The sequence below is a fragment of the Lycium barbarum genome, chromosome 4, assembly GCF_019175385.1.
Source record: "Lycium barbarum isolate Lr01 chromosome 4, ASM1917538v2, whole genome shotgun sequence".
Classification (NCBI taxonomy): Eukaryota; Viridiplantae; Streptophyta; class Magnoliopsida; order Solanales; family Solanaceae; genus Lycium; species Lycium barbarum.
The window spans coordinates 3,539,987-3,554,284 of NC_083340.1; the positions used below are offsets into that span (position 1 = coordinate 3,539,987).

The following is a 14,298-nucleotide window of genomic DNA, read 5'->3' on the forward strand; positions in this document are numbered from 1 at the left end:
CGCGTAGGACGAGGCAGAAAGGACTGGAGAAGAGACATAAAGTGCGTCGTAGCTCTGGAATTTGAATAGGCTTAATAGCGTTTGGAAGTATTTTGTGGGCTAGTTGATAGTAATTATATATATATATATATATATATATATATATGTGTGTGTGTGTGTGTGTGTGTGTGTGTGTGTGTGTGTGTGTGTGTGTGTGTGTGTGTAAATGCGTATGATATCTCATATGTGATTGTACCGGTGGACATGTGAGTCCCGGCAACCGGCGCTACGGTAAAGAAGGAATTAATCAAAAAACGGTAAAGTGTGGTAATATAGAACAAAGAGGAAGGTGTGAGGTTCGAGGGCCAATTTCAATAAGTGGCCTAAAAGAATAGTAACTATGACGAGGGATATGAAGCAAGAAAAGAATGATTAAGCCTTGCGACGATGTTAGGAGATTTAGGTCCTTGAAAAGTATGTAAAGGAATGAAATGTGCAGCCATATTAATGTGGTTGCCTCGGACATGAAAACGCTTTCTTAAAAGGATGACTTGAGAATAAGACGGATTTGCGCGTTTAAGGCAAAATTTCACGAACTTCGGAGCCGATGCCACAGATGGAAAAAGGAGAAAGTGTTCGGGAAGGATATGGAAATATTGATAAGAATGATGATATAGGCGCAAAATGAAAGAAGAAAACTTATGGTAAGAAGTTTCGATATATTATGCACAGAGTTGGAAAGAAGGATGAGGAGTAAGGTATAAATGAAGGCTTCACAAAAGGATTGTTGACGTATAAGGAGCCCCTTAAAAGGGGGGGAGATCATATGATATCAGACTCTAAAGGAATCACAACATTTTCAGGCTCTAGAGGAGGAATTTATTAGCTCGGGGCCAGAGTTCAAAATATATCGGCATATCAAGAGAATACATGAAAGGAATAGAAACGAGTTGACAATGAAGTGTACCGTAAGGCCGACATAAAGGGAAAGGACGAAAGATACCTTAAGAGAATGCTTTATGCCAACATGAATTATGATATGTTTATGCCATGATTTGAATTCTTCATATCGGGCAAATTGGCGCCGTACCTAAGTACGCAGCAACATGCTTTGAAGAGTAATGAAAAGAGCAAGAAAATGGCTACAAGCTAAGTCCACAAAGAACAACGGAGAAAAATGATAAGATTCAAAGGATATTTTGGACGAGAACGACTATTAAAACGAAAGTATCAACGATTGGTAGCCTGGGAATTTTTGAAAGGAAGAAAGAACGCAACGCCTGTGAAGGAAATAAAAGGGATCATCGGATACTAGGAAATAGTTCATGGACCATTAATTACACAGAGCATGAGAGTATACGCTATGGAATTATATGAACCATCGACGTGAAGCAAAGCTCAATCATATCCGTAAGGAATCCACACCGGAGAGCCAACAAGAAATAATGATGGACGAAATGAGCGCTAATACAAAGAAATCGAAGACAAGTATACTTGTGTCGAGAAATGTGGGGGAAGGAAATAAAGAAACATTTCGTACATACGTTTTTGGATGAATATTTAGAACGAAAGATTAAAAAGGGATAGCGACAAAGTGACAAAGGTATAAAGAAACAGGGAGCGAAGCAAGGAGAACACTAAAGGCCGATGAATATGTATATCATAGTAAGAAAAACCGCAACACTGTAGGTAGAATGGTTCCTTATAATTATAAGAATAGAGTTGCTAATGTGTATGTTGTAAATATACTTCATGAACTTGGAAATGAGACATGTGTTTGGAAGATTGTAAGCTGGGTTGTTGTAATTGAATTTGAAAGAAGGAAGTGTGTTGTTATGGTTCTTGTTGCATTTGGAAGGTTTCGTGTGAAATGGCATATTGGCTAGATTGTTTTGAATATTGTATGACTTGTTTGAAGTATTCTTGAATTGTGTTTGTAAGGTCTTGGGCAAGTATTTGAATGTGTAAGCATTGATGTTGGCTTGATTTCATGTGATTGAATTGAGTATAAATGGAATGTCGTCGGATTGTGTAGAAAGAATTGTTAATGTTAGAATGTATTTTGAAATAATTGTTGAAGTTGGAAGATATGATTGTTGGTATTGTTATTGATAATTTGGCCAAGTTGCATTCTCGGGTTTGTTGTTGATAAATTGGCCGAGTTAGATTCTCGGGGATGATGTGTTTACAGGGGAAATGCTGCCGAAATTTCGACATATTATAAGTGAATTTGTTTGAGAAGCTAAGGCAAGTGAATGACAATGAATCTAATGATTATGTAAAATCTTCTTGAATGTAGAATAGCAAGCTTGGATACATAAGCGTAGCTAATAAGGCGTGGTACAGGTATGTAAGGCTTACCCCTTCTTTCTTTTTGGCATGGTCTTTGTGAAATGAACAAACGATATGTATATGATCGAAAGAAATTCCGATTCTTAGAGCCACTAGGATGGCTAACGTTCTTGATTTCCATAAGCTACTCCATATAGTTTGACACGAATCTATGAATTCCAAAGTTCTATTGGATATGTTTCCGAACGTGTTTACGATTCTTATTTGCCTATTGATATGAGCATACTTAGTGTGGTTAAGGTTATTGCATGATTGGATAACGAGCCAAGTATAAGAGTTCATGTCCTCAAAACGGTTCTGTAAGTATTAATGTTTCTAACTCTTGCATACAGTTTTGGATCGGGCCGAACGTTTCTCGGCAGTAATATAATATATCTATGGATCGGGCTGCACGTTCTGCAGCAATACACTGTATGATATTCTATGAGTATGCATGCATGAATATGTTATATGCATATATGATATATGATGTCGGCGTGTTGATTTGATCCATAACGATATTCGAAAGGTACCTGACATGATTATGGCTTTGATTTTCCAAAAATGGCTTCTGAAACGCTTGTAGAACGTTCTGTACTTCAAACGCTCATAACTTTCTCATACTAAGTCGGATTGACCCGAAACTTGTTTCTGAGCCTTCAGATGTCGGTAAGTATACTTGTCTATCGAGTCTTGGTTTATATGCATATAGTTTCTCATGACTCTGTTCGTGCAAGCCTCAATATGTCTATTCACTGAGCCCGGGCCCGGACATGTTCTCGTGCGTACTCCACTGCATTGTTCACCGAGTCTCTCTCACTTGCGGGCCGGGACACGTTATATGTATATGATGATATGGGGGTGGCGGCCAGGATGGCATATGATGATTTTATTAACCGAGACCCGCAATAGAGGGTCGGGACACGTTATGTATATATGGTATATGACTCTAACATGCATGATTCTATCCACCGAGTCCCTCAATAGAGGGCCGGGACACGTTATATGTATACATGATATATGATGTTTACATGCATGATTCTATCCACCGAGTCCCTCACGTGAGGGCCGGGACACGTTATGCATACATGACATATTATGATATATGGATCGGGTCGTACGTTCCACGACATATTGATACATTATGATATGTGGATCAGGCTGTACGTTCCATGGCATTTAATTGATACATGACTTTCATTTATGATTTATGATGATGACATACATGATTTTCGTTTCAAAAGGCAAGTGCTTTGATGTTTTAAAAGGTCATACTTGATTCTGGTAAATCTCTGTTTCAATTATGATACTCTTTTCTGTATTCCATGCCTTACATGCTCAGTACATATTCCATACTGACCCCCTTTCTTCGGGGGCTGCGTTTCATGCCACGCAGGTACACCCAGATGATTGGAAGATTTTTTTAGAAGATGTTTCAGCAGGATTGGCGAGCTCCACTTCCGCCCGGAGTGTTGCCGAGTCTGAGTATATATGTTATGATTTCTGATAGATGTTAGAGACTTTGCAGACAGAGTTGTGGGTATAGAATGTCAGTTTTGTAAGCGGCTCCATCAGCCGATATGTCACTCTGTGTTATAAGTATATGTAAGTTATACATATATATGTATACGAAAAGCACTATTCTGTATTGCTGACTTGCTGTTAGGTTGTTAGTCAGTAAATATTTAAACTTTAATTATAAAGTTGTATAACATATGTAAATATACCTACAATATACAAATAAATACTATAATATATATATATATATATATATATATATATATATATATATATATATATATATATATATATATATATATATATATATATATATAATACAAAAAACAAAAAACAAAAAAGATTTTAAGCACTCCAAACCGGACCGGTTCCGGTTTGGAGTTTAAAACCGGTAAACCGAAACCGGTTAAGCGATTCCGGTTTTTTAACCGGAACCGGCCGGTTCCTTAACCGGTTACCGGTCCGGTTCCGGTTGGAACCGGTTAACAGGCATACGCAAGATAAATAACCTTTTCGCATCATAAATTCATTTTGAAGGGCAAAAATTAAAGACCAGCCCATTTGAAGGACAAACCACGCAATTTCTTCAATTGGATTTTCACGGCTATGTGAAGCTCATATTGATAAGACCCGTTCATTTGAAGAAATTGCAGGTTTTCCGTTCAAATGGGTTGTGCCTTAATTTTTGTCCTTTAACAATCGAACTTATGCCCAGTAGTGTATAAGTTCTTTAAGGGCAATTAGTCATGCAGGCAATAACTTATGAGATATTATGATGCGAAAATATAAATTTATGTCTCGGTAAAAAGTTGTTTGTTATGAGGGAGTTGGACAACTCACTCAGGAAAATTTGTTGATAACCTTAGGAGCGTAATATCAAGTACTTAATTACAAGATAAATAATGAGATGATCACTTTGGACAACTCACTCAGGAAAATTTGTTGATAAGAATTCTTTGGGGGCGTATTGGGTTTATCTTATGCAATTATCGTCATTATAAGAAAATTGTTTTTCTCTAAATTTCTCCAATTAGGATGACACGTATAAATTGTTGACACTTTCGGATGCAGCTCTTACATTTAGAATTCTCAATGTCTATAACTTAAAATTAATGTGGCACAAGATCGAATTTAGCCCCTGTTTTCCACCTACCATTCTACAAACAGTAAAAAGGGAAAGCAAGACACCAAAAGAAAAGAAAAAAAGGTGGCAGCTGGTCTATGGCTCTATGCTATAATCAATTACTAAGCTAATGTGACAATACATACTACTTAGTACATGACAAAAAAAAACTCAATAAATTTCTAAATTCTTGTCAATGTCACAAGTCCATCCTCCACCGCACAATTGTCCACCATGGTGTCCTCCTAGATAAGGCAAACAAATTGCTTGGCTCTTTTTTATTTTCACAAAACTTCCAAAAAAGACACTAAATTTTCACTTCTCTTCATTTATTACTATACAATATGTAGCATAATTTGCATCAAATGACAAAATAGGTTTTGAAAAAATCTTGCATAGTACTTTGTTTGTATATAAATTTCGTACTCACTAATCCGATTAATTCAGATTCACTTTACTTGTCATTTCTCAATTTCCAACCCCAAACCTCCAGTTAAGGTGCATTGCGTAGACTCACTAGGAGAATAGTGCTTTACTCGTAATTTCTCAATGACCTCAAATTAAGGACAAAAAAATCTCATCCCACTACGATCATCAGTGTCCTGGATCATACCACTACATAGAAAAAGTTCTTGGGAGTACATAGCTAAAGAACTTTTTTTTTTTTTTTTAATCAAGATGAGTAATCTTTTCTCCAAGATTTATCCACCCTCTTTTGGAGTAAACCATCAAAAGCTTTACCCAAATACCAGTACAATAAGATGTTGTTCTAATGATGTATTTTTTGGTACAGAACAAAATGGTTGGATACTTAGCAGTTTCCCAGAAAAGAACCTAGTACCATATCCACCAGGCATAGTGAAACCACCTAGGCCAAAAAGAATAATTCTTGTTAGACATGGACAAAGTGAAGGGAATGTTGATGAAAATGTTTATGCAAGAGTTGCTGATCCTAAAGTTGGATTGACAGAAAAAGGGGTAGAAGAAGCAGAGGAATGTGGAAGGAAAATGAGGGAGATGATTGAGAAAGATGGTGGAGATGATTGGAAAGTTTATTTCTATGTTTCACCTTATAAAAGGGGAATTGAAACATTGAGAAATTTGGCTAAGTCGTTTGAACGTTCAAGAATTGCTGGTGTTAGAGAAGAGCCTCGTTTGAGAGAACAAGATTTTGGTATGACCATATTTTGTACATGAATATTTTCTTTTGACTAGTTGTAATTGGTTATTAGTACTTGTTAAGTATCCTACATTGGTCGAAGGAATGAGCTTTTATATGATATATTGCTCGGACTCTTTAAAAATGTCAACAGATTCTTAAAAAATATAGTATTACTTTTGGAGGATTCAACACGCACCCGTCGACATTTTTGAAGAGTCCGAGCAACATAGGTTATATGATCTTGGACAATCTTCAAAGACCATCTCTTTTACATGGTATCGGAGTTAGATTCATCTCATTTTTTGGTTTACACGGTGTTGGCTTTCCAAGTTATGTTGTCCACATTCCAAATGTCATACTCTGAGCATACGAGGGGTATTAGGTGTCTCATATTGGTTGATGAGGGTATCTAAAAAAGGATTCAACATTTAAACTTGACGGGTTCAACTTAAGGTTCTTAACACTGAATGCATTGTACTTTTGAAATAATGAATTGGAATTCAATATTTGTTGAAATGCTAGTAGTATTTCACATATATATTTATATTTCGTGTCGAAAATATTAGTTTCAATTGAACCGGTAGATAGTAGGCTCCATCCACCTATGAGGGAATGAGTTGGTGTCTCCTTTTTTTTGGATAATCAGAGAAATCCCTGAGGGCAACTTGGTAGATAATGAGTCCAACCCTCTAACATTCTTCACTACGAGGCACTAATCGAACTCGTGATGTACACCTAATGCACAAGTCATCCATTGTGCTCTTGCCACTAGACCAAAGCCCCGGGGCATGTCCATTTTCTTTGCATTACTTGACTTTGGTAGTATTATTATATCTTCTTATGAATTGTGTTTATGAAGGAAATTTTCAGGACAGGGAACAAATGAAGATAGAGAAAGCTGTCCGAGCTCGTTATGGTCGTTTCTTTTATAGGTTTCCTAATGGAGAATCGGCAGCAGATGTTTATGACAGAATCACAGGTGATTCTGTTTTTTCAAGATTCATTTGGTTTTTTGAGCATTTTTGTTTTTGTGATGATATTGTTTGAAGAGGAAGCTTGCAGGGTTCAGGGAAACACTTAGAAGTGATATTGACATAGGAAGATTTCAACCACCTGGTCAGCAGAGCCCAAACATGAACTTGGTTATAGTTTCTCATGGACTTACACTAAGGGTGTTCTTGATGAGATGGTATAAATGGACAGTGCAGCAATTTGAAGGACTCCATAATATGAGTAATGGGGGCATGATTGTCATGGAAAGAGGCTACGGTGGAAGGTAATCAAGACTACTTGATGCGTTATGTAGTACTTTGTGAAGAGTAAATACAGCAAAACTAGGAATATTGAACTGCTTCTAGACAATTTTCTTGAGAACCTGTTATACCAAGGCTTGGAGATGGAACTGGGAAGCAGTCACCTAGTGTCTTTACCTCCGCTGGAATTTAAGCGTGAGACCTCATGGTCCTCCACCCACTTCATTGATCACTAGGCCACACCCTCCGGTAAATTGCTTTTGGACAATGTTGTTACTTCGTCACTTAAAGCAACAACGAGAAGCGATAGGTTATCGTTTCATTGTTGAAGCCATGCACTTCAAATAATGGTGCGCAAAGTGATTTACCCAAGAAGCAGTCGGTACTTTGAATCTCAACATTGAGGAGTTCAATTAATATCGGAATTATTGTAGACTGAATGCTGAAATTAGTTATATTTCAATTAGTATAACTAGACTATCATAGTGCTAAATTGATATATGTTTGGTACTTCTAATTTTCCATAAATGGCACTGCCCATGGATCTTGTCGCTTTGTTGCTCTTTTAAAAGACAGTGCTTGTGAAAAATCTGCAGGTACTGTTTGTCAATGCACCATACAAGGGAGGAGTTGCAGAAATTTGGGATGACTGATGAAATGCTAATCGACCAAGAATGGTAACACACTGCTCATCTTTTTTGCTTTAATAATTCACTTAGGTTTCTTGTTTATCTATTTTTGATTGTTTTTTTATGAAGGCAAAAGATTGCGAGGCCAGGTGAACTGAATTACGATTGCTTGATTACTGGACCATCTTACTTTACTCACATTGATGATGATGACGACAAGAATTTTGAGTTGTAATATTATTAAGGGAACAAAAGAGGAGAAACTCTTGAAAGGAAGTTAGAGCTGTTGGAATTCACAACCATACTTGGTGAAAATACATCAGCTTTCAGAGAGAGTGCTTCGTATACACCGACAGTATAAAGAATTTCACACTACTAGCGTAATTTTACCTGTTGTAACTTGTGATCGGTGATTTACCATGTTTGCTGACTATCAATCCAACATTCCTGTAAAAAGTTACATGTATTTGACTCTGTACAGTCAAATCTCTCTATAACAGCATGGTTGGGTCCGAAATTTTTCAGCTATTATAGAGAATGATTGTTATATATCTATAACAGCTTTAATATTTAAATAATACTTTGTTGTTATAAGCAAAAAAAATGCATAAAATCTATTTTTCATTTTTAATTGTCAAATTCTAAGCTTAATTACACTTTGTATAACGAAGGAAAATCGTTTAATGATGAAAATATATATATTCATATGATATTTTTTTGTCATAAATAGCATATTAAATGATCAAATATTTGGTCAAAATTTCTACTCTTGTTATTGGTAATCATAAATATTCTATTTTTATAAAGATGGTTAATTATTATATTACCAAAAAAAGAAGATAGCTGTGATATGAGGGGTAATTTTACAAAGAGCGTACAGTTATAAAATTAGTTGTTGCTGTTATAGGTGAAATGTTGTTATAGAGAAGTAAAATATAACATAAAAAATGGGTTTCGAAAAATCTTGGTTGTTATAGAGAGGTGTTGTTATATGTGAGTACCGTTATAGAGAGGTCTGATTGTATATTCTATAACGAGGTCTGACTGTATATTAAACGGGGTTTAGTTGAGCATACTCTCACACTTATCTGCATGTAAAGGTCCTTCAACTCTTGGCAATAGGTTTAGATGACCCAAATCTAGGATCACAACAAGCTTTGTGGAAGATGTGGGACACAACTGCAGCACTTGGTTCACACTGCACATGGAATGTAATGGGCAAAATACAACTGATTGTACATAATAATGCCTGGGCATTAGGTATGCAACATAAGAAACCAACTACGAAAAAAGCTACAATCTCAAAACTGTTTGTTGATAGCTTCTTTATCATTAGTACTTGACCTAAAGCTAGATGGCCTATAAACCTAGGACAAGGAATCTCCTCCAAATACTTTGGATGATTATAAGAACCCCACATGAAAGGACAGTTGGATACCAGCATATAGTCAGTCAAACAAAGGAAGACATGACTATCTTTCACTAAAGGTGCTAACCTAATCAATAAACAGAAGAACAAAAGTGTGTGATGGTACATAGAAGAAGAACATCATAGAATGAACTCATTTTCCATGTTTCCTTAAAGTGGGGATTAGAAAGATGGTTTCCTATGCAGGAATCTAATGAGATTTGGTAAACAAAGGCAAATATAGTAAAAGTATTCACTACTGCTTACAACACCTTCATTGTCTCATCTTGCCTCAGCAAACACTTGGGAGTCAAACGTCCCATGACAAGTCAATGTCACATCATTAACATAGGAGAAAAGTAGGAAACTCATTTCCTAAGAACAAACACGATACTAGAATCGACAACAGTACCAGATACAGACAGATAAGTAGTGCACGGCTTTTAAATTCAAAAAAGAAAATCATACAACTCTGTATATATGTTTCCGTAATGCCATTACCAGATTTTGATACATAAGCATTGCACAGATGTCCACCTCAAAGAGAGGCTGAGAACAGAGAGAAAAAGAAGCAAATTACACGACCAATACGAGGGACAAACAATGATACTCGGTTTTGGACTACTAATTTTCTTATGCCAAGAAAACTGCTTTCATGCAAAACAAAATTAGTGTTTGGAAAGTTAAACATCAAGCAACAAGGTAATCTTCAGAAAATTTGCCAGCAAGGCGTGAGAAACAATGGAAAGAACATTGAAGAACTTCAAAGTTCACACTGAGGAATATGGTGCTACAGTATTCACGCGATGGAAAAAAGTGCATCTAATCCTAACCAAACTGGCTCTCAAAGGGCATAGACATAATGAATTTCCTTAGCACCAGAAAGGCAAAAATGATCAGTCCTTCCACACTGGCCAGCTGATGATCTCAAGATAGATGAAGACCTAAGACAAGAAGCAATTCATCATGTTGCTGCAATCCTTGGCATTGCCATCACGAAATCAATAGCAAGTTCCCCTGGTCGTAAGTAGTGACAATCACCCTTATCTCCAAAATTACCTGAACTTTGTTAACTTGCTTGAATTGGTCATCAGGATGTTGCAAAACTTTTAACTAGCAGAATTTCAGCATTCAGGACGTTGCACAACTTTTAAGAAGGATGACCGTTTGTGATAAAACCACTGATTCAGGAAATTCAGTCACAGATAGGAGAGCTCTACATGGGATTAGAAAGAAACTAGGCGTATATTCATATCACATGACACCTAAACAGAAAAAAAAAAGTGCCTGCTTCCTTCCAGATTAAACCTTGGATCATGATCATCTCTGTAAGTGTGATTCTTCAGTATTGAATTGTGCTACTTGTTTCAATGGAAGAAGACAAAAAAATTTGGCATAAGATGAGGGCTGAGGAATAGCAAGAGTTGAAACAAGACAATCATAGAATGGCTATGACCTAATCTCATTCACATGTTAAGTCTCATGAGTTCTCAATTGTTGCAGTCATGACACGCACTTGACGAGGTCGTTCAGGCTCCCCATTTCGCCTCCAGAAGGCCCTTCTCCACCAAATCTCAAATCCCCTCTGGATATTTGGGCAGTCCTCACCGGAGTTCAAAAACCGATCAAACCAAGACATTAGAATTTCTTGCTGCAACGCCATAGGTAGGGTCAGAATAGTATTGCTGAGACCATCTTCAATTAAATGCCGGTCAAGACCTCTTGATGCCCTCCTCATCCATCCAAAATCCTCATAGAATGGCACTAACCATGTCTGCAAAAGAGCGCTCCTAGCATCCTTGGAAGCTAGTAATTGCCCTTTACCAATACCAACAAAAAGTCTAGCCGTGACTCTACTAACCTCATACCTATGAAGTGCTGGCACCTTATGATGTGCCTCAGATAATACAGACTGAGAAGCCCAACTCCTCAAAAAATCTTCAGCTATCTGTCTATCAATCAAGATATCCAAAATCCAATGCAGATTATCAGCCTGTCGTGCAATCTGACCCACATCCATCATGTCTCCATCTGCTGCCCGTAGAAAATGGTGGCGGAGCAATTGCAGACATGCATTGCAAGCTGAATACAACGACTCCTTCCTCAAGTCGTTATGAGATGAATTCTCGTGCAACATTTTGGAAACTAAGCCTTTCATCTCTCGCCTCGCCTTCTCATCCTTCCCGTCAAGAACCACATGCAATAGCTTGAGAAGCACTTCCTCATTCCCATTTCCATTCTCTGTTCCCGATGTAACATCAAGAGATACCCTCCTTAAAACTTCCCCAGCACCTACCCCTTCAAGACGAAGCTCAGACAATAGTGAAGCTACCTTTTCTTCTTCATCCTCAGCCCAAGGAGCTGCTTCCAAGTACTCCAGGCATGATAATACCCCCGCATCGAACCCAATTGCCGCAGAAACCTATAAAACAATTTAATCAACTAAGGCCAAAATACAATTGCACATTCCTATTTACCCTCATATGTGTCGCCCGTGCATAAAGACTAGACTTTATCTCTAAAAACTCTCACTACCCTAAAATAAAGTGGTGTGGAAAATCAACTATGCAACAGATTTGCAAGCAATACAGATGCATCCACTTAAAAACAACTTTCTGACACGAACATATATGCATGGGCTAATGAACAAAGGCGATAACATTGATGCCTAACTTCTATTCATAGTTCAAAATTGAGCGAGCATATACTTAATATTGAGGTCACACATCTATCTAGTTAAGTGATTTCAACAACAATCAATCACAATTTAGCTTAGTTAGGGTCGGTTTACACAATCCTCCATTTCATTAATTCGACTAAGTAATTCGGTTTATAAAATCCTCCTTTCTTTGAGCCGAGAGTCTTTCGAAAACTTCTCTGCCCCACAAAGGCACAAGTAAGGTCTGCGTACATCCTACCCTCCTCAGACCCCATCCACCTGTGGGATCACACTGGGTATGTTGTTGTTGCTAATTCAAGTCACCATTCATTTCATATCTTATCAAACGATTTTCATTACTAGGTAATTGTACAGCACAAAAAGTAAATTTAGATGCAATAAGCATTACCTTTAAGATGCCAAGGACTTTAGAAACATCTTCTTTCATCAGCCTTCTCCTCAAATCTTTACAATACATCAACCTCAAAGTTTCAATATACACTTCAATATCATCACAATCCGCAATCTCAACAATATAAGGACCTGAATTCCTCTGTTGCTTTACCCATTTCTCCGACAACTTAACAGCGAAAAAACGACTATGAACCACCAAGATCTGCCTATGAACATTCATAGCAACACTCAAACCATCCTTAGAACTCAATGTTAACTTCACGTCACTCGAACCCGAATCATTAAACTGATTCCCTGGACTTTTACAAGCTAAAAGATCCAAAAGTCTCTGTTGCATCAAAACCTGTTTATCCTGTTGTACAAAGTTAGTAACTTTTTGATTATTTGAGCAAATGGGGTTGTTAATTGTTGATCTTGGTATACATTCAGGTTCATTTGCCATCATTTCAAAAAGGGTTGGACTTGAACGAGTCTTGGAATCCATATTTGGCGGTGGTGGTGACATAGGGTTTAATAAACCTGCTGTTAAAGCTGAATTGAATTTACTAAATGATGATGGAAATGCATCATGGTTATTGTTGCTATTTGGTATTGGTGTACCATTTCCATTGTTGTAAAGATTAGTTGATTCCATAACTGAATATTGGATCTTGAAATTTGATGATGATGATGACGTGGCAGTGGTGTAAGGTGAAATGGGTGGTGTTAGAGTGGATTTAGATGTAGGGGAACACCATGAGTTGTCAGGTGAGGTAATAGTTGGTGTATCAATTTTGTGAGTTTTTTCGTTGAGGCATTTTGTCGAACAGGTTGTAGGCGAAGAATTCGAAGGGTTTGAAGAAGTAGTAGTAATGGTGGTTTCTCGGTAGCGACGACGTTTGGGTTTAATGGGTTGGATTTGGAATTTAATGGTAGTTGCCATATTGTTGTAATTTCACTAATTTATGGGTCAAGTGTAATATTTGTTGTGGTTTAGTTTGTCATTTTAGGGCCTAAAAATCCATAGCATTCATCGTCACTTCACGAGCATAAATGTGCGTGCGTGGGCTATAAAAATATCACACACATATTGACAGGATTTTTATATTGGTAATGTATTTGTTCTTGACTGAGAAGTGAGAAAAATTGGGCAAGGGAAGAAAACAATTAAAGCATTCAATGGAGACAGAGATGTTGACGAATGGGTTTTAATGAAAAATTGTTTAGATACTATGCTTTATTTGTACGTATGGACATGGGCTCTGTTGATGACTCTTTTATCTCCTTTATGATACAAGTATGGGACCATCTAGAGTGGAGTGTGTACTAATTTTAATTGATATGTTTAAAGTTGAAATTGGCATAATGGATAATCTTGGAAATTGATGGTCTTGAATTTTTGACTCCGGCTTGCTCTATCACCAACCTTCATGAATCAAAGTTGTTTAAGAGCCCGTTTGGATGAGCTTAAAAAAAGCAGCTTATAAGTTTTTTTCAGCTTATAAGCTGCTTTAGATAAGTTAAAACCAAACGGACCCAATTATTTTTTTGGACTTATTTTAAGCACAAAATGGTTTTAAGCTTGTCAGCTAAACACTCAAAAAAGCTGAAAACAGCTTATAAGTTGTTTTCAGCAACGTATAAGTCAATCCAAACGGGCTCTAAGACCATCCACCTGGGGCCGGAGCCAGGTAGAGGCAAGGGGGTTCATCCGCACCTCATTCAACGGAAAAATTATATTGTATATATAAGGTTAATAAGTACTATTTTTTATGTATGATATAGTAGATGTTGTGTATGCCTACTTCTTGTTTTGAGTCTCCGTAGTGAAAATTCTAACTCC

General features: G+C 37.1%; 2 protein-coding genes across 2 annotated transcripts; one reads left to right on the forward strand and one right to left on the reverse strand.

Moving 5' to 3' along the window:
• The first annotated feature begins 5,247 nt into the window (after window positions 1-5,247).
• On the forward strand, window positions 5,248-8,469 carry LOC132634872 (phosphoglycerate mutase-like protein AT74H). The gene is made up of 5 exons (XM_060350991.1): window positions 5,248-6,125; window positions 6,973-7,092; window positions 7,176-7,389; window positions 7,963-8,043; window positions 8,125-8,469. Exons 1-5 carry the CDS (start codon window positions 5,630-5,632, stop codon window positions 8,228-8,230), a joined length of 1,017 nt encoding a protein of 338 aa, XP_060206974.1. The 5' UTR covers window positions 5,248-5,629; the 3' UTR covers window positions 8,231-8,469.
• A 1,562-nt stretch (window positions 8,470-10,031) lies between these two features.
• Window positions 10,032-13,696, reverse strand: LOC132634873 (BTB/POZ domain-containing protein At1g63850). Its single transcript, XM_060350992.1, has 2 exons — window positions 12,472-13,696; window positions 10,032-11,825 (listed from the first exon to the last, which is right to left on the reverse strand). Exons 1-2 carry the CDS (start codon window positions 13,396-13,398, stop codon window positions 10,884-10,886), a joined length of 1,869 nt encoding a protein of 622 aa, XP_060206975.1. The 5' UTR covers window positions 13,399-13,696; the 3' UTR covers window positions 10,032-10,883.
• Between the last annotated feature and the right edge of the window lie 602 nt (window positions 13,697-14,298).